Raw genomic sequence first — 21,102 nt, forward strand, 5'->3', positions numbered from 1 at the left:
TTTTTCTAGTTTGGATGGACGTGAGGAGTTGATTGGTAAAGACGATGATGGTGGTGGTGATGATGATGGCAATGAAGGTGATGATGATGGCAATGATGGTGGTGATGGTAAGAATGATGGGGATGATGGTGATGGTGAGGATGATGGGGATGATGATGATGGTGATGATGAGGAGGAGGATGATGGTAGTGGTGGTAGTAGAGGGGACTTTTGAAAATGAATCTGGTATTTATACTGATGATGATAGTAATTTTTTTTATGATGATGACTATGATCCTGGCGTTAATGATCGATGGTCATGATACCGATTTTTATGACGAAGAGGAGGAGGATGGTGATGATGATGTTGAGGAGGAGGAGAATTGGGGAGGATAATGATGAGGAGGAGAATTATGATGGTGGTGATGATGATGGCGATGATGGGGATGATGATGGTGATGATGGTGATGATGATGGCAATGATGGCAATGATGGTGATAATGATGGTGATGATATTTAGATATTTAGCAATTCGTTAAAATTAATGCTACTGGAAGATTGTAATTAATTTGGTATTGTAAAATACTGCCTGAAAACAAATGATTCTATATAAAGATTTGGTGAATGATTAAGATATTTTTTCTTGTAAATAGTGTAAATATGTTCACTGAAAATGATAGAAATTTTCTGCAACAGTAATAAGTAGAATTAGTACTGAATTCGATGTACAATATTGAGATTTAGTTATATTGTTTAAACTATGATAATGACATTTGAGGCTAACCTCGATTAGCATCTTGCTATTATGTTAGCTCCAATTACCAAATGCTTTGTTTATATGTGATGTACTATTCCTTGTAATTGTACCTGACAGTGATATTTGGTAATAAATTCAATGATGATGATGATGGTGATGATGGTGATGATGATGAAGATGATGATGACGATGATGGTGATGACGATAGTTAAGATGATGATGGTGGTAGTGGGGATGATGATGGGGATGATGATGATTATGGTGATGATAACGATGATGGTGACGAAATAGTACTTTGATACTTCTTATTAAGTATCGCTGGAGTTATGTTTTATATTGTTTTTTATGTAAAGTTTTGTAAAATTCAGCACTCGCTGCGTACAGTCTTGGAATAAAATTATTATTACATGATGATGGCGATGATGGCAATGATGGTGATGACGATAGTTAAGATGATGATGGTGATAGTGGGAATGATGATGGTGATGGTGGGGATGATGATTATGGTGATGATAACGATGATGGTGACGAAATTGCACTTTGATACTTCTTATTAAGTATCGTTGTAGATATGTTTTATATTTTAAAAACATATCTATTTTTGTTGTAGTGTAACTGTAATATTGGAGATAAATTTGTACAAAGCGCATAGAGCAATTTCAATTGATTATGCGCTATATAAGAACCAATTTATTATTATTATTATTATATTGTATTTTATGTAAAGTTTTGTAGAATTCAGCACTCGCTGCGTACAGTCTTGGAATAAAATTATTATTATTATGATATGATGGCGACGATGGCAATGATGATGATGATGATGATGATGATGACGTTGGTAATGGCAATGATGGTGATGATGGAGAACCACTACACTGTAAACACTGTGGTGTTAAAACTGACACCAATTGGTGTTAATAGAGGACCACACCCTGAGGTGTTAAAATAACACCCTAGAGATTGAACATAACACCAAAGAGTGTAAATGTAACAACCATAGGTGTTGTAATAACACCTATAGGTGTAAAACTAACACCACCAATTTAACACCGGTATAAAATAACTGGTGTGGTCCTCTATGTACACCGGTTAACACCACAGTATTTGCTGTGTACACCACGGCGCTTCCACATATCCTTCTGACATTAAAATTTAAGAACATTCATCATTGAATACATCAAAATAAAAACCCAGATCCAGATATGCAATAGCAAGCCCGGCACCTGAACGAAAACAAAGTATCAATCATTTTCAAAATTAATCCTTGATTTCATCCGCCCTGTGTTTATGAAAACAACACCAAATATTACCAATATTTTCTTTTTTATGATTTTAAAGCTTAAAAATTATTTTGAAATTATCTTATTAAATCAATATTCTTTGGTACGAAGCTTCCAAGCAAAGCTTGAGTAAAATGCGAAGTATTTATATATGTAATATAACACACTTAAACAACGTTTTTTCATTTCTGGGAAGAAAATATGTTATCTTTCTTACACGTAAACAGTACATGGCATTTCAACTTTAGAAGGTAAGACCACCCCATCAAACTCTAATTTGAATAAAAAGATGAAAATCAAATAAGTTTCGCTAAATAAAAAAAAATGAATGAAAAAAAATATACGCATATCCTGGTCGGTATATAGATGAAAGGACTGACGACATCACCATTTCATTATTCTTTTGTATTTGACTACATGAAATATGAAATACATTAATTTTCTCCTCATTGTCATGTGAATCAATGATTTATTCCCACCTGAATATGTGGAATAAGTATTGTTTTAACATTTTGTGGTCCCATCAAGTTAGCGACTATTGTATAATCCCCCCCCCCGAAAAAAACCCCAGAAGAAATAGTCAGTGAGGGACATCATTGACTCTCTCATTTGAATGTTACTAAGATGTGCATATAACTGTTTTGTCAGTGAAAAATAAGCGAAAGTTTAAAACTTTCAGATTTTACATCTTATTGTGGTGAATTTTCAACGATATGCTTGTTTCACTTTTCGCCATTGATTCAAATCAACATTTTTCTGTGGTGTACTTGACCTTTCAAGGAGAATAAAACAATTGGAAAGAGTATACTTGTGTGATAACAGAAAAATAAACGAAACAAAACCCTATACGCGAAAATTGAACAGAAACAAATATTAAGGAAGTTATGAACATTTAAACGAAGCGTTTTTTTTATTGTGTAGTTCTGTTAAAAAGTAATCAGAGACCATACAGTTGGCAGGAAGCTGCCAAAAGCGTGACTTCCGGAATTTAATTACATCCTCGTGCATGTCAAACAGACAAAAAACCCTCAGATCAATGACAAGACGGTAATTTAAAGGGATTGAGTAACTCTGAGGAGGTTTGTATATAATTTCATTGTAGTTCCCTACATGCAGTGGCGGCACCAAGAGGGGAGGAGGCATCCCCCATTATCAGCGTTGCCTCCCCCCCAAAAAAAGAAAATACTAATCGTATTAAATAAAATAAAATAAATAAAAGAAACAATAAAATAATTTTTCATACATATGATGACAAAATTTCCTTAGAATGTCCTGACCCTTTGTTAAAATAATAGGCAAAAAATACCAGCTCGCGCTTCGCGCACGTATCATTCATTAAATGTGATCCACTTCATAATTTTCCGACACAGTACTTGAAAAAGTGTTGAAATTTACCTTTTTCAGAGCGTAATATCAAATGTCACTCAGCTTGCTTGCATTATTGATCTTCATGATTAAAAAAAAATGTATTCAGATTGCACAGATTCTAGGTCTAAATCTAAAACATGTGCACGCACGTTTAATGAGATAGCCTGTATGTTAATCATCCAGTTTCAGATCAGAATATTGTCTTCTCGCGCCTCACGATCGCACTATTAATGATACCCAATTAGCCATATATTCATGATTTACAAAATATGAATAGAGTGCCCCGCTTTTAGGTCTAAAATCTCAATTTTCTTCTACTCACGCTTCGCGCTCGCGTCAATTGCTTAGTAACATACCTATCCCATTTATGAATACATAAAGTGCTTAGAAGGTAATTGTTTAGGCCATGGAATGTAAACAAGTTTCAGCTCGCGCTTCGGGCTCCCATTATTGAAATATGTACCATATTCGTGGGTAGCTGTAAACAGTCCTTTTTCCTATCATGTCAAAAAATTCTGCTGGCGCTTGGCGTTCGCAGTAATCGTCTAGTTACATACGCATCTTGTTCAGGATTACAAACATTGCATGCCCAGAATTTTAAATTGTCAGGATAATACATGAAAGATAAAAAAAATAAATCACTCGCGCTTTGCGCTCGCACTTTTTATATGGGGCGTAGGAGATTATCTAATATTTATGGTGTTTTATAAGAATAGAGCTATTAGAAGTGACTGATCGGGGAAAATATAGGTGAAGATAATTTCAGGGCCCACCCCTATTGGCGAAAGTCGGATCCGCCCTTGTGACACATACACAAACATAAAAAAAAATATCCCCCCTGAAAAGGCAAGGACCCCCCAGTGCCCCCCCCCCCCCCAAGGAAAAAAAATCCTAGCTACGCCATATCGTAAACAAAATCATCTGTCCAGCTTTGCAAGACAGTGTTTTACGACGGGCCCAAAGTCTGTTCCGCCAAATCAATATACCGTCGTAAAGTCCAAGCGAAAAGTGGGATATGTGGCATCAATTAAATGGCAAACTTGAACCACAGAGGATATGAAAGTGGAAGTATCCTCACACGGAGCGCCCGAAATCATGACTTGTGAAACAAACACCCCGTTTGAAAGCAAGACATTGAGCACACTGAGCCAATAAAAGTGAAACTTCATTGTGTGCCAACTCTTAATAGTCACTTGATAAGACAAGCTTCTGACCAACAACCAATATAGGTCGTTGTGTCTCAATCGAAACAGTTTTTACATTTCGATAGAGTTTGTGTTGAAGCAGACCATGGGCGCCAAAGGGTCAAAGAAGTCAACCATTGACAATGCTGACCCCGGAAGTGGTCTAGCAGGCAATGGTCAGCGGGACGAAACGCCTTCAGGCGATCCTAAGCCTTCGGTTGAGACCGGGAGAGATGCGGCTGTGAGCTCCACCGAAGCGGTTACAGCAACCCAAGCGGTTGAGACGTCGGGTGCGCAGGGAGCCTCAGGAGGTGCAGGCACGACTCCAGCTACGGAGTCCAGTAAGAAGGAAGCCACGACGGACATTCTTGATACAACAGGGAGCTCAGAAAAAGCGGTACGTTAATTGCACAGCAAAAACTGTGGTGTTAACCGGTGTACATAGAGGACCACACCAGTTATTTTACACCGGTGTTAAATTGGTGGTGTTATTTTTACACCTATAGGTGTTATTACAACACCTATGGTTGTTACATTTACACTTTTTGGTGTTATGTTCAATCTCTAGGGTGTTATTTTAACACCTCAGGGTGTGGTCCTCTATTAACACCAATTGGTGTCAGTTTTAACACAACAGTTTTTACAGTGTGTATACGCTTAAAAACGTATCGTTGCATGTGTGTGTGTGTGTGTGAGGGTGTGTGTGTGTGAGAGAGAGAGGGTGTGTGCATGAGTGTAAATATTTGTAGATTTTTAAATATTTATTTTGCCCATGATATCTGTGATATCGGCTCCCGACATTGAGCTTAATTGAACCCATCGTCTGTAGCGAGTACCAGCTATAGCTCATAACAATAAAACTATCGTACCAGAAAATCATTAAGATTGTACAAAAAGAAAACGAAATGATTTTTTATGGGTTTTATCATTCCTTTTGTCCCTAATTTTCAGATTTTTCCAGCTCACTGGATTGGTTTTCGAGAGATATTCGTACAGTACATTCCTGGTAAACCCTACACTCTCACCGAGTTCGGTGCCCATCTTTACTCCTCTAATGGACTGCATGGACGCCATGAGTTCAGGGCTATCGACGGGTCAGGATTGGCTAAAAAGGTTGGATTGAGGTAGGTTTGTGGCTTTGTGCTATAGCTCAGTTTTAGTTTAGTTTATTTCACTTCCATTTTCTGATAATAAACATAACAAACATATATACATATGTATGAATGTACAAAACAGAATAAGTGTCATAAGAATACTTCAATAATTAATTAACAAATTCGTAGGAAATAGATGGAATATATACAATTCTTTTGTTCCAGATACATTTTGATGATTAGACAAATAATAGATTACGGTTAGCATTTAAAAATGAAAATGAGGGACTTATTAAAAAGTGAAGCTTGTAATTGTAAGTCCCTTAGGATAAATTTATAGCAATCTTAATCGTATGTAATCAAAAGTAAAGTAAGACAATCTAGACCATATATGAAGAAAGGCAAAATAGGTTTGAATAACAAGGAAAGTAAAGGGGGGGGGGGCAGTAACTACATAGGTTAGGGGGATAAGGGAATATTAAAAAACTGGGGGAAAAAGAAAACAAAAACAAAAAGAAACGATTATGTGTCCAGCAGAAAAGGGATAGCTAGTCTGCAAGCAAAGACTCGAATACAACACTAACTGATATACATGTATAAAATGCCTGTTCATCTCACATTTTTGCCCAGTGCTATCTATGGATAATAATGTATTATTTAGTGTGATGTAAAATGATGTTGTAATGACACCCAAATTGATTATTCTATTTCTGTCGTATTTAAATGGTCAATTTGTCAAGTGCATTGACTGTTGTTATTATTACCGCTATTGTTACTCATCATTGTTATTATTATTACTACTGTATTATGACAAGGGTAGGAAATACGGGGACATCCCGATAGACCGCGGGTCCGTTAGACCGCGGGTCCGATAGACCGCGGGTCCGATAGTCCGCGGGTCCGATAGACCGCGGGTCCGATAGTCCGCGGGTCCGATAGACCGCGGGTCCGATAGTCCGCGGGTCCGATAGACCGCGGGTCCGATAGTCCGCGGGTCCGATAGACCGCGGGTCCGATAGTCCGCAGTGTGTGTAAAATTATGATCAGATATATCAAATGTCATCGAGAGGTCCAAAGGTCAAATGATACGAGGCCATGGGGTTCTATCAGGTGCGGATCCATGGGGGGGGGGGGGGGCGAGGGGGAACTGCCTTACCCCCCCCCCCCACCCCCAGCTCAAAAAAAGAGGGGGGAAGAGGGGAAAAGGAGAGAATAAAAAAGAAAGAGCAAGATGGGAAAAGAACAGAATAGAAAAGAGAGTAAGAAGGAGAAAGGAAGAGAAGAAAAAAAAGAGAAGAAAAGGGGAAAGGAAAGACAAAGAAAATGGGAGAAGAAAAGGGGAAAGAAGAGAAAAAAAGAGAGGAGGGAAAAGGAAGAGGAGAAAAGAAAAGAAAGGAGAAAGTCAAAGGAGGAAAAAGAAGAAGAAAAAAAGAGGAAGGAAGAGAAGAATATTTAAATAGAGGAAGATGGGAAGAAAGATAAGAAAAAAGAGAGAGAGGAAGAGGGGAAAACAAGAGAAGAAAGAGAGAGAGAGAGAGGGGGAAGGGGGGGGGAGAGAAAAAAAAGATTAAAAGAAAAAAAGGGGGAAAGGAAAGAAAAAGAAAAAGGGAGAAGTAAAGGGGGAAAGAGAAAAAAGTGGAAGAGGGAAAAGAAAGAAAAGAAAAGAACGGAGTAAGGAAAAGGGGGAAAAGAAGAAGAAAAAAAGAGGAAGGAAGAGAATAATATTTAAAGAGAGAGGAAGATGGGAAAAGAGAAGGAAAAAAAAGAGAGAGTAAGGGGGGAGGAAGAGAAGAAAAACGAGAAAAGAGAGAGGAAAAGAGGAATACAAAGAGAAGAAAAAGAGAGAGAGAGAGGAGGAAAAGAAGAAAAGAAGAAAAGGGGAGAGGAAGAGGGAAAAAGAAAGAGAGAAAAAAAGAGAAAGGAAGGAATGGGAATGAGGATAAGAGAAAGAAAAAAAAGAAAGAAAAGGAGATGGGAAACGGAAGAGGGAGATGTTGACCTGGACGTCGATTTGATGGCGCCAAAATGACGTTCGAACTATGGGGCGCCGAACTGATGTTTGAACTGGGAGGGGGCGCCAAATTGATGTTCGAACTAGGGGAGCGCTAATTTGAATTTTGACCATAATGCGACAAATACATGTTTCAGAGAGGGGGAGGGAGGGCAAAGTTATATTTCACACGGGGGCGCCAAGTTTATGTTCAACCGAGGGCGCCAAATTGACCTTGAACTTAGGGGGCTTCATGCAAATTCATTTTCGACCGGGGGCGCAACATTGCTCGTATTGCCTGTTTATAGTGAAATATATGTCCTGCCCAAAAAACATAAATTAATGCGGCTGAATTAAAATATCCCGTTTTTACGATAACAGACAAAAACAATGTTTTCGAGTTTTAAGTCTGTTTAGCGAGATAGATACCCTGTTCAGGGTCACGTAAAAGGGTTATTATCGAATTCAGCTCGGGCTACGCGCTCGCAATATTTGATTAATGAGGTATGCATCCTCTGCATCAATCCCACATGTAAGTCAGTGTTTTTCAAGTCAACATACATAGGCCGATCCAGGGGGCAAAGATTTTGCCCCCCATGGTGGCGCAAAAAAGGGGTAAGAAACAGAAAAAAAAAGAAGAGAAAAGGGACAAGCAATTAAAATAGGAATTATACCTTAGTCCTTCTTAAGTCAGTATATAAAAAAATTGAGCTCGCGCTTCGCGCTGGCATCAATAAATTGTTTAGTTATATACGCATCCCGACCTTACAGTTTTTTATGCGAACGAGAAGCACAAGCTGAAAATATTTGATATTCTAACCTGACAACTGAAAATGTATTTTTCATTTCATCATTATAAAAGTTTTCATCTAGCGCTTCGCGGTCGCATTCATTTCATAATAGATATGCATCGTGTTCATCATAACAACTACTATCATAGGCGGATCCAGGCGGCCCGAGGGCAACCTCCCCCCTATTGACAGGGCAAATAAATTGGGAAAAACGGGGAAAGAAAAAAAGGGGGAACGAAAGGGGAAAAAAAAGAAGACGAAACATAAAAGGAGGAAGACGAGTGAATAAAATAAGGTCAGGAGAAGACTTTGAAAACAATTTTTGAAAATATTTAATGTCACTATATTGAAGTTTCGCTCGCGCATCGCGCTCGCATTGCCTGTTCGATGATTTACATATCTTGCTCAATATGCTGATATGTAGTTTAAAATATCAAGTTTTGATATCAATATACAAAACATAATTCAGCTCGGACATCGATCTTTCATTATTTTGTTTTATTTACCAATTTATGTTTTTAAGTGCTCTGGAAAATGTCCGTTTTATGGTTTGAATCAACATTTACAACATTTTGTGCGCTCGCACTATTTGCCAAGTAGGCCTGCCTATTGTCTTTTTGTATTTCCAAGAAGTTTCTATGACTGGAGTTCCAACAGGCAACAAATATTTATTCAAGCAGCTGTTCATTTCTAAAGAAGCACAAAAGAAAGAACGGCAGTTAAGACCGTTTTGATGTCCGCCTTCGAAGTCGCCAGTTTCAGTGAAGAAATCCGAAAAGTGAATTTTACGAATATCCATTAGGATCAATTTTCCATCTTTTATATTAATAAACAAACAGAAATTTGTACGCATGACAAGACATCAATAACCAAGCGCTATTACGCTGAGATATTTGCCCAGATTATATCAATTTATATACCTTTAATAAATTAGTGGAAAAAGTAAGAATTTGACCTTTACTGAAACCAGATTTTAACACTTTTCCGATCGTTTGCGGCAAATAAAAATTTCAAATGTGGTCGATGGAATATTGCTATTCATTATTGTATATGCCAGATGAGTGCCCGCACATGCCCAGTCGAGGAAATTTGAGTCATATTTCAGGACATATTGCATAGTTTTTTTTCGCATGCCTCCGAATTATGTACTACACATATAACCAGACCAGATGCGGCGAAAAAGTAATTATCATCACAATAGCATATTTCCCTTTATAAATGACCTATAGCTGCGGAGTCACGCGGGAATCATTTGTCTACACAATTGCAAGAGATGTTGAGCAAAGTGCATGCCTGACATACTTTCTGCTGGCGGCTTCGAAGCTTGTTCAAAGGGATTTTGTTTGCTGTTACTCCATCTCATTTAAACCTCCTTGGTATTTCATATAAGATTCTCTAAATAAACCTTTTCAGGTGTCTCGATTGTAAAAAAAAATAATAAAGGCCTATGAGCTAGCGCTGTGCGCTCGCATTTTGATTGGTGAGTTATGTATACCTATATTAATTCTATAACAAACTACTTAAATCCCCCATTAAAAAATTCCGGATCGCGATTTGCGCTCGCATTATTTGCTAAAAATATATCAACCAATGAATCCTATTCATGATTACAAAAATACTTAAAATATCCAGTTTTCAGGCCTCATGCACTGTCAACAAATTTTACACACTCATAAGGCTTAACAGATTAATAAATATGAAATAAAATTTGTATGAATTCATAATACCTAAATTGTCCCTTTTTCAGAAATAGATATCGACAAGTTTTAGGAAAAGAAAAAGAAGATAGTCATCATTCTTATATGATGACAAAATGTCCTCGCATTATTTATATAGTGCTATCAAATTTCCCTATATACACAGTGCTGTAAACAGTGCTTAAATTGACCTTTTCATATCGGAATTTCAAATATTATTTTCAGCTCGGGCTCTGCGCTCGCATTATTGATTTTTATGATGAAAAATGAAATGTATTCAGATTGCCAGGATTCTGTCTAATTCTAAAACACGCGCACGCATGTTTTTTGAGATACAAAGCTTGATCTTATTCAAAACGTGCTAAAATTATCCAGTTTCGGATCAGAATATCAAAAATTTTCTGCTCGCGCTTTGCGCTCGCATTATTATTGTAGGAAGATACCAAAAATTACCCATGCTTTTTCATGATTGACAAACATGAATCGAATGTCCCATTGGGGGATTTGAAATCTCATCTTTTTAGGTAGGAATATAAAAAAATTTAGCTCGCGCTTCGCGCTTGCATTATTTAATCGTTGAAATATGTATCGTCTTAATGGCTAGCTAACTGCAAAACATCCTTAACAGGTCCCTTTTTGACTAGGCCACTGGGACAACCCCTTCAAAGAAACAAAAAAAAATCAACTTTGAGCGGCCGATCGGGGAAAATATGGGTGAAAAAATGGTCCCTCCCCCTATTGGCGGAAGCTGGGTCCGCCCCTGACTTAGGCTTTCAGGATATAATACATGAAAAATCTATTTTAAAAAAATCGGATCGCGCTTCGCGTTCTCATTTTTTATTTAGGCCTTGTGAGATACCTCAATGTGTTTTTAAGAATGAAATCTCAGATTTTCTTTAACGTCTACCCCCTCCCACTTCATTTATTTTTGTTTAACTTGGTGCCGTCGCCACCCCCCCCCCCCCGTGCACCCATGCTGTATAAATACGCCACTGATGAGGAGAATTAGTCGATTGCTTCGAGATTGCATTATTCTCAAGAGGTTATCATTAATATTATTGAAGGGTATTCTAAACAACAGTACAGAAACTACAGCTCCCGTTCACACAATATTCCAGTAGGGCCTATACTCTGGTAAGAAGTTAAACCAAATTGAACCTCCCCCCCAAAAAAAAATCGCTCGTGCTTCGCGCTCCCATTGATATTACATTATATATTCATGGATTTTTTTTTTCAAGAACACATGAAAAAATTGTCTTTTTTTTATGTGATTATAAGATAATTCAAAATCCATTTAAGGCACTTAAGTTAGCCTGGCCGGGAGGGAGTGGGCGCCATTTTTCGAAAAGTACACATGGGCGCCAAAAATCAGGTCAAATTCCCCCCCCCCTCCCTCCCCACGAAATCCTGGATCCGCGCCTGGGTTCTATAACAATAACCCAATTAGGGCAATCACCCCCTGACAACTACTTCAAGGAAAATATTATCCCCATATTTTTACCGCCGGGGACTGTTACCCCCCCCCCGGAAATTTACCCTCCAGACAATTACCCCGGATAATTACCCCTAGTACGGAGCCTTGAAAATGCCATCAATGTGACGACATGGCGTGGTACTTTATCTTGCCATGTCTTAATTAATCACTGGCGGCGGAAGGCAAAAAAAATTAGGGGGGTCCACCTGAAATGTTGGGATGGACACAGGTAAAAAATTTGACAAGCAAATCAACCAAAATTTATAGGAGGGACTACCAACATTTTTTTACAAAAAAAAAGGTTATCAACCAAAATTATGGGGGGGGGGGGCAAAAAGATTTTAGGGGGGTCCACCTCAATTTAGGGGGGGGGGGACGTAGAAAACAAATTGACAAGCAAAAAAAAAGGTTCTCAACTAAAAATCTAGGGGGGACCGTCCCCCATGCACCTCAAATTTAGGGGGGGGGGGAAGGTCCCCCCCCCCCCCGCTTCCACCGCCTAAGTAATTTGTACGCTTATTATATTTCGACATAGCGATATATTCTATCTTGTCAAGTCGATATGTCGACATGGCGAGATATGAAGTGTACAAGTCCCGGCGAGAATCCCGATATATCGCCATGTTAACATGTAACTTATTTAAGTCGACTTTGCAAGATAAAATAAGTGGGCTGACTTGGCAGGATAACGTATCGCGCCATGCGGACATAATAAGCTTATAGTCGACAAGGCAAGATAAAGTATCTCGCCATGTCTTCAAGTCGATGGCATTTTAGAGGCTCCGTATGGCGTCTAGAGGGTAAATTTCCGGGGGGTAACAGTCCCTGACGATAAAAATATGGGGATAATATTTTCCTTGAAGTAGATGTCAGGGGGCGATTGTCCTTTGGGTCATCGTTATAGAATCCCGTGGACTCGTATCATTGGCCTTTTGACCTCTTGATGACATTGGATCTCACTATATCCTGATCATAATTTTACACACACCGCGGACTATCGGACCCGCGGTCTATCGGACCCGCGGTCTATCGGACCCGCGGACTATCGGACCCGCGGTCTATCGGGCTGTAACCATTTCCACATGAGTGTGCGTGTGTGTCAATATAATTTCAAAGTGTGGCGACCTTGAGGAGTATATTTCCACATGAGTGTGCGTGTGTGTCAATATAATTTCAAAGTGTGGCGAACTAGAGGAATGTATTTCCACATGAGTGTGCTTGTGTGTCAATATAATTTCAAAGTGTGGCTACCTTGAGGAATATATTTCCACATGAGTGTGCGTGTGTGTCAATATAATTTCAAAGTGTGGCGACCTTGAGGAGTATATTTCCACATGAGTGTGCGGGTGTGTCAATATAATTTAAAAGTGTGGCGATCTTGAGGAATATACTCCAGGGGCCAATTTTATTAAACATTTGCAACAGTGGCAAATCACATTTTCAGCGTCATATCTTTGTTTCCGCAGCAAATAAAAAAAAGCGTCAAGTACGCGCTTCATAAAAGTTTGCCGCAGAAAGCATCTGCGGCAATATTGACGAAGATCAGATTGTGCCAATATTATTTTGAAAGTGTAGCGACCTTTAAGAATATACTCCAGATCAGAGTGTGTCAATACAATTTCAAAGTGTGCATGTTGACCTCAAGCAAGCTGTTCCAAAGTCCGTCAGTATATGCACTCTGGAACAGATTGGCCACCATGAGGAATACATTCCACACTGAACAAATTAATTTCAGTGTGGCCACTTTGTTGAAAGGGTGGCTTGGGGTGTACATTCCACAGTGTAAACAAAGGAATTTCTTAGAGCAGCCACCATGTTTTAATGCAGACCTAAAATCTGTATTAGCAAGCATGTTCATCACGTCAATAAAATACATTGATCCTTTGCCCTGTACACTATCCTGCCATTAGTCACGTGATTACCGCTATGACTAAGCAATTAATATTTCCACTTTCAGTCAATACTTTTGTTATAATAATTTTCACTTTCATTGCACTTTTGTTATAATAATTTTCATTTTAGAATTTGTCAAATCATTCAAATCCATTCCAATACAGGATTCAACGTAAAGAGAAGTGTAATCGAAAGTCATTAAACAAAAAAAAATCTACAAAATTGCGCCAGCGGCAGTGGCGTACTTAGCATTTTCCACAGGGGGTGGGAGGCAAAACCGTCCGCCAAAAAAAATTACAATAAAAAAAGGTCTTCAATCGCATATATAGGATTTCGTACCAGGAAAAAAATTGACAAGCAAAAAAAAAAAAGGTTTTCAAGCTCGTCGGGGGGGGGGGGGGGGGCAGATATACATCCTTTGGATCATTGCATGGGTTGTGACTCGTCAGAGGAGGCAGACTCCCCCCCCCCGTAGGTACACTAGTGGCCAGCGGTATAAGATTTATCCGAAAATAAAAATGAAGAGAAACAGGGAAGGAAATTGAGCTATTAGTTTCTGATTATACAGAGCACAAACAAAATTAAACGACACGTCTAAATGTCATGCAACCTGTTTAATGACACGGACTTCCGATTTTTAGTAGGCAACAAGACATTTGCTCCGGCGACAATTAGTCGGGGCTTTATTTTGTCTGTGATATAGAGTTAGGGTTGCGACATTTTTGTTTTGTTTTAAGATAAGGATATGGTATAGGGTTACATCAAGGGTTGAAGTTGATCGTTCCAATAATGTGTGTAATTGGCGGCGGAGCAATTGTCATGGAATATTTTATCAAAGAAAATTTAAACAAATGTTTTTAAAGGAAACAAACATGGGTGTAGTCTGCCATTTAGTGTGTACATTAATAGCTACACTGTTAGAAAATGTATCCTTATTAATAAAAGAAGTTCCAGCAGCAGAGTCTCGAGAACACCTGTAATCTTACCAGGTTATATTATATCATATAAAATTACAGGAAATTGGTATTTGGTGTATGGAACCTTACAAATTTCCTTAAGTAAAGCATCCTTTTCCCCTTTCTAAATAGACCTGTTCAGTTAAATTGCAGAAAAATTCCTGTTTTATGAATTTACAGAATGATTCTGTTTATTGCTTTCTGCAAAATCTACTTTTTTCCTTTAAAATCAGGGGGTTGACAGTGTAGTCTTACAATACACCTCAGTTTCAAATATCTATTACAAATTACATCGTAAAAACTATGGTTACACTTCGTAATTCCGAAGGTTCGTAATTCCGAAGGTTCTTTATTCCGAAGGTTCGTAATTCCGAAACACGTAAATTGCCTATACCTCGATGTTCGTTAATCCGAAAACGTAAAAGGGTTCGTTAATCCGAACATTTGTGGCGTTATTCCGAAGGTTCGTTATTCCGAAGGTTCGATAATCCGAAAACGAAATAAGGTTCGATGTTCCGAAGGTTCGTTAATCCGAAAACGAAATAAGGTTCGTTGTTCCGAAGGTTCGTTAATCCCAAAACGAAATAAGGTTCGTTGTTCCGAAGGTTCGTTAGTCCGAAAACGAAATAAGGTTAGTTAATCACATTCAGTTTTCGGACTAACGAACCTTCGGAATTACGAACCTCATTTCTTTTTCGGATTAACAAACCTTCGGAATTACGAACCTCACTTCGTTTTCGGACTAACGAACCTTCGGAATTACGAACCTCATTTCGTTTTCGGACTAACGAACCTTCGGAATAACGAACCTTCGGAATATCCGAACCTTCGGAATAACGAAGCTTCGGAATTACGAAGGTATGCGAAAACGGTTGGGTTAGATTTTTACCAGCACGAGGGTAATTATGTGTCCAACCGATTTGGGGCAGTATTTTACCCAATGCGGGAAGCATATTGCCCAGTAAGGTTAAAAAATAAGCAGCAAATATTTTAGAACGGGAATTTTTTTTCATCACACTGGATAAATAAAAAATACCCAAAAGAAATACCCAATGTTGGTTGGACGCATAATTACCCTCATGGAGCACTTTTACCCAATGTCTTTTTAGAGTGTTGCTTTGAAGACATATTTTAACGGCCAATATTTTTTCTTCTTCTTCTTCTTTCCACATTTTGATATGATTGATTCCAACGTGTATTTGTTATGGCCCTGGCAAGCAGGGGTGCTGCGTGTATTATTTACCATAGGCAGCACTCCTCGAAATCTGGTTGGTATGCTGAATAAAGGACATTTCATCAGAATCACGTTCATTTTGTTACGACCCCCCCTTTTCTTGGGGGGGGGGGGAGGGGGCTTGTCAAATTTCTCCTGTACCAAAATCACCTTCACGTCTTTATGTGTCGCGATACCCATATTATTTTTGGGGGCTTGCCAAATTTTATCCAGCACCCCCTTTAAAGAAAAAAAGTTCCCATCCATGCAGGCCCCTGATATTTGTCCACCTCATGCAAGAACTGCAGTGGTGTTAACCGGTGTACATAGAGGACCACACCAGTTATTTTACACCGGTGTTAAATTGGTGGTGTTAGTTTTACACCTACAGGTGTTATTACAACACCTATGGTTGTTATATTTACACTCTTTGGTGTTATGTTCAATCTCTAGGGTGTTATTTTAACACCTCAGGGTGTGGTCCTCTATTAACACCAATTGATGTCAGTTTTAACACCACAGTTTTTACAGTGTAGGCCCGTATTCTGAAGTCAGGTTTAACTTAGACCATGGTCTAACTCTGTGCTAAAATTATGGGAAGCCGAAAGTGTCAAAACTTTTATTAATTCGTATGCTTCTTATGTTTACTGTGCTCTTTCCTGATTCATCGATGGTGAAGACAATCGTCTATTTATGCTTCCTAGACAATTATGAATGATTTGAGAGCCAAATGAGCTGAAATATGATACCTCTACCGTTAGTGATTTATGTAACAATTGGCTTTCCATACTTAAACCACAACTTTGAATCTGAGTTTGAATTAAACCCGACTTCAGAATACGGGCCATAGTATTCAAACATAATTATATAGATTTACAAATTTAGATGATTTGAGAGAGACTTGATGAAAATAGTAATAATGAGAATAGTAATAATAATAATAATAATAATCATCATCATCATCATCACCATAATCAGTATAGCGCACGTATCCACCTGTAGGTGCTCAAGGCGCTCTTATAGTGCCTCGATGATAACAAGAGTCTATTCACACTGCAAACACTCCGGTGTTGATTTAACACCTGACCGGAATCTATATATGTCCACACCAGAGAAGTATTGCAACAACACCAGTTTGGAATCATAGCCATGCTGTTTTAATTTTAATTGGTGTTGTATCTGGTAACCAAACTGGTGTAGTTTAACACTTCTCTGGTGTGGACATATATAGATTCTGGGCTGGTGTTAAATCAACACCGGTGTTTGCAGTGCACTGGACGGTCTATCCACCCTTACTGTGTGCATACAGAAACCGTGACGTCCTTTTAACCATCAACAACCTAACCTCGGGTTTGACCAATTCGAGTCCTCTGGCGATTCTGGAATGTTTTACGGACATTGGACCCAACATATGCTTGGTAATATTTCACAGCAAAAACTGTGGTGTTAACCGGTGTACATAGAGAACCACACCAGTTATTTTACACCGGTGTTTAATTGGTGGTGTTAGTTTTACACCTATGATGTTATTACAACACATATGGTTGTTACATTTACAATCTTTGGTGTTATGTTCAATCTCTAGCGTGTAATTTTAACACCTCAGGGTGTGGTCCTCTATTAACACCAATTGGTGTCAGTTTTAACACCACAGTTTTTACAGTGTTGATTTACTTTTTAATTTCTTGAATCCTTAATCCTCAGTTTTATTATTAAAAAGGGTATTTTTTAATGAAAAACGTACATACGATCAGGCGGATCAGCTTCTCCAGGGACCCATGCCATAAAAAAAGTTGTTATGATAGCAACTCTTGCTGGAATGTCAACTACCATTACACCAATGAATATTCTGTTTCCTGATATGAAAGTTTACATTCCGTCAAGAGTTGCTATCATAACAAATATATGAAATAGGACCCAGGTGAATATAAATTGCAATAAAATAGAATTTACCCAGAAAACGAAACAAAAAATCGGGCAATTAATATTTTATGACACGCATGGCCGTATGCGTACGCAGCAGAAACTTACTTTTTTTCTGGAAACTTTCACACAATTTATCAAAGTGTCAACTAAATATCCTCTATGACAAGCTCGTACGCCTCGCTCCCTGGCTTTTGAAATTCTCCAACAATTTTACGCGTCTTGCCCCCCCCCCCCGAAAAAAAATCTGACTACTGCCATATGATCACGCGACACTTATATATAATATTTCGTGAATGTTTTAAGCTATTATGAAACCGTGAAAACGGAATAGAGGCTAGAATTCCTGCCACATTGCATAGGTCTATGGGGAATTAAGTTTGGTACTTGCATGCAAATCATTTGAGAAACAAATTTTGAAAAAAAAATTATGTTATTCCTTGATGGATCTCTAATTCTTTTGCTTTTACTGAATCTAAAACCACTATGAGAACGGGGTGAAATTTCCTCTCTTTTTACTGCATATCCTAATATGTTCATACAGACCATTTTTCTTATTTTTTTTAATTTCGCCGATCCCCGTGTCAATGGAGTTACTTTCGTTTCATTTTGAATACGCATCCTGATATGTTCATACAGACCTTTAGAAACTTTTATTTTCTATTTGGCTAATCCTTGTCCCAATGGGGTTACTTTCATGTTATTTTTACTCTTCTGTCTTTGTTTCCTTTTACTCTTATTTTCATTGTCAGGTGGTTGAGCGGAACGGAAATGAAACGTGGCTGTTTGCTTTTCATCTAGACGAAGAAGGTACAACTTGACTTTACCATAGATATCAAATAAATGGATGGGGCATCTTAATTAAAGGTCAAGTCCACTCCAGAAAAATGTTGATTTGAATAAATAGAACAAAAGTCAAACTAGCAAAAAGCTGAAAATTTCAGCAAAATCAGATGTAAAATAAGAAAGTTATGACACTTAAAAGTTTTACTTATTTTCACAAAACAGTGATATACAAAACTCAAATGAGACAGTCGATGATGTCCCTCACTCACAATTCTTTTGTTTCTGTAATTGTTTTAATTATACAATATTTGATTTTTTAACAGATTCGACAACGTGACTGAATCATATAGTATTTAACAATGCCCATTTTACATGTTCAGGGAGGAATTAATCGTTGTTTCACTTGACAATGAAGGCAAAAATAGAAAATTCCCTATTTCATGTAATAAAATACGAAAGAAGTAGTGAGTGGATGACGTCATCTGTCCAGTCTCCTCATTTGCATACCTACCAGGATGTGCATATAACTGTTTTGTGAAATTAAGCGAAACTTTAAAATGTCATAACTTTCTTGTTTTACATCCGATTTTGATGAAATTTTCAGTGTTATGCTTGTTGGATTGTTCTCTTTCTACATGTATTCGAAACAATTTTTGTTGGGGTGGACTTGTCCTTTAAAGTGATTGTTTAACATTGGTTTGACTTTAAAAAAATCTGAGCTAGAAGGTCACACATGTCACCAGTGTCTGTGATATGTTACAAAAATGAAGCCCAGAAAAAATTGCGCTCGAAAATAATTATTTAGTGCTTCAAAAATTGAAATATAAAATGACCAGAAACACCACCTTAATTTCATCCCATACACTTATGTGTATTATTTAGGCGTCTAGTAGACGCCTATTTACAAAATCGGGGTTTGCCTTGTATTTTTAGCTTTTCTTTCTCAATAATGGTTGTTTTCAGGGTTTATAAGTTCTAATACATGCACTTGTACACATGTTTCATCTTGGTTTAAGAATTTTTAAATCGGCTGCTCACAAAGTTAAACAATACCTTTAACCATTATACCGTTGGCGTTAATGGGCAGCTGGCACCGTCCGCAGTGCGTGCGTTTGTCAAATAGCCCCATCTGAATCCGGGGGGCGTGCACCTAATTTAAACGAGCGCGTTGAGCTCTATCCAGCTTGTTGATATCGATGTAATTCACTTCTTAATATTTTCATGAACTACAGGGTAACTTTATAAAAAAAGAAGTTATGTTTAAAGAAGTCATTTTTAAAAGAAAATATGGAGGATTATAATCAGGAGGTGTTGTAAAAGTTTTCTCTATCAGCAAAAAAAAAATTCTTTGTCCGTGCGTAATGCCGATCACTGAACATCTCCTTACACTGTAAATTAGAAACCGTCTTATTTCCAAATAATAAATCTCTTTTTTGCGTGATGCCTTTTGTCATTTTTTCAGCCTTTATGATCTCGTGTAAATGCAGTTTAGGTGGTGTTTTAATATCAATACAATATATTCATGAATCGTGTAATTCTATTTTTGTTGGTATTTTCATTCAGATATGAATTTTGATCAAGTCTGGAGAGAGCCGTAGCAAGATAGATGACCAAGACTGGGACCTATCTTGCTACGGCCAGATCACTTGATCATGACGCCCCCCCCCCCACCTTTAAGAAAGTTCTTTGACATTTTAAGCCCGTTGTTTAAACCGTATATCTATCAACTATTGTTTAAAGTTTCAAAAAAGTGGTTTCAAAGCGTATAAACAATTTCAAAGAGTTTAATCAATTGCGGACAAAATTAAACATCTTGTTAGAGTGATGGGCTTTACACAATATGCTTATAATTCATTCTAAATGGCGTTTTTTTCAGTGAGTGTTATAGAAGATGATTTTTTTTACTTCTCAGGCAATCGACCGATCGTCAAGGAGCTCTTCACCCATAAGTTCGACCATCACGTCAGGACGTTTACTTTTCTCGTGATAATTCCTCCCGAGGCAGCGTTCGATGTGGCTGCTCAGTATGCGTACGAATCTTCCGCACCCGTCCAGATAATACTCAAAGAAGATGACCATTACATGGAGATCGATACCGAGAAGGCGACCTTTGTGCCAGCATCGCGTAAGTTTTATCATATAATAATAATAACAATTTTATATACCGCAAAATCGCAAAATTGCCTCTAAGCGGTTAAGAGAAAGGAAAATGAAGTATAAAGGAAATAGAAATACTTTGCACAACAAAATGTATCAAAACTAATATTACAATTTACAACTTTGTCACCAGATCATGAATAAAGAAATACCATGAAGTTTTGAATAATTGAATTTAATTGATTAACTAATAAATGATAATATTAATAATGATGTGACTTATAAAGCGCCAAATCCACTCTGTGGAGTGCTCAAGGTGCATAAAAAGCTAGGAGTTAAATAAAAAAAGTGTTTAGAAGATTTTTTTAAGTTTCAAAAGAGGTACATCTTTTTATGTCTTCAGGAAGGCTATTCCACAAAGTGGGGCATGCAAAAACAAATGATCTTCCCCCAAGTTTTCGAAATCTTAGGAATAACAAGGAAGCCAGAAGTGGATAAGGGCAAACACCTGAATTTATTTTCATATTTCACAACAAAGCATATAATGACATAATACAAAAAATACATTTGATACATACAGAATACAGAAGATGATGAAAATGGCAGTTAATAAAAGAGAA

General features: G+C 37.8%; 1 protein-coding gene across 1 annotated transcript in view; it reads left to right on the forward strand.

Moving 5' to 3' along the window:
• Positions 1 to 4,423: 4,423 nt before the first annotated feature.
• LOC129263514 (uncharacterized) overlaps positions 4,424 to 21,102 on the forward strand; it is a 29,505-nt gene continuing 12,826 nt past the window's right edge. Inside the window, exons 1-5 of the mRNA XM_064100671.1 lie at positions 4,424 to 4,965; positions 5,520 to 5,692; positions 16,908 to 17,094; positions 18,352 to 18,409; positions 20,298 to 20,510. Coding sequence (XP_063956741.1) covers positions 4,675 to 4,965; positions 5,520 to 5,692; positions 16,908 to 17,094; positions 18,352 to 18,409; positions 20,298 to 20,510 — 922 coding nt within the window. The 5' untranslated portion in view covers positions 4,424 to 4,674. The remainder of the gene's footprint in view (positions 4,966 to 5,519; positions 5,693 to 16,907; positions 17,095 to 18,351; positions 18,410 to 20,297; positions 20,511 to 21,102) is intronic.

Source organism: Lytechinus pictus, chromosome 6, assembly GCF_037042905.1.
Source record: "Lytechinus pictus isolate F3 Inbred chromosome 6, Lp3.0, whole genome shotgun sequence".
NCBI classification, from domain to species: domain Eukaryota; kingdom Metazoa; phylum Echinodermata; class Echinoidea; order Temnopleuroida; family Toxopneustidae; genus Lytechinus; species Lytechinus pictus.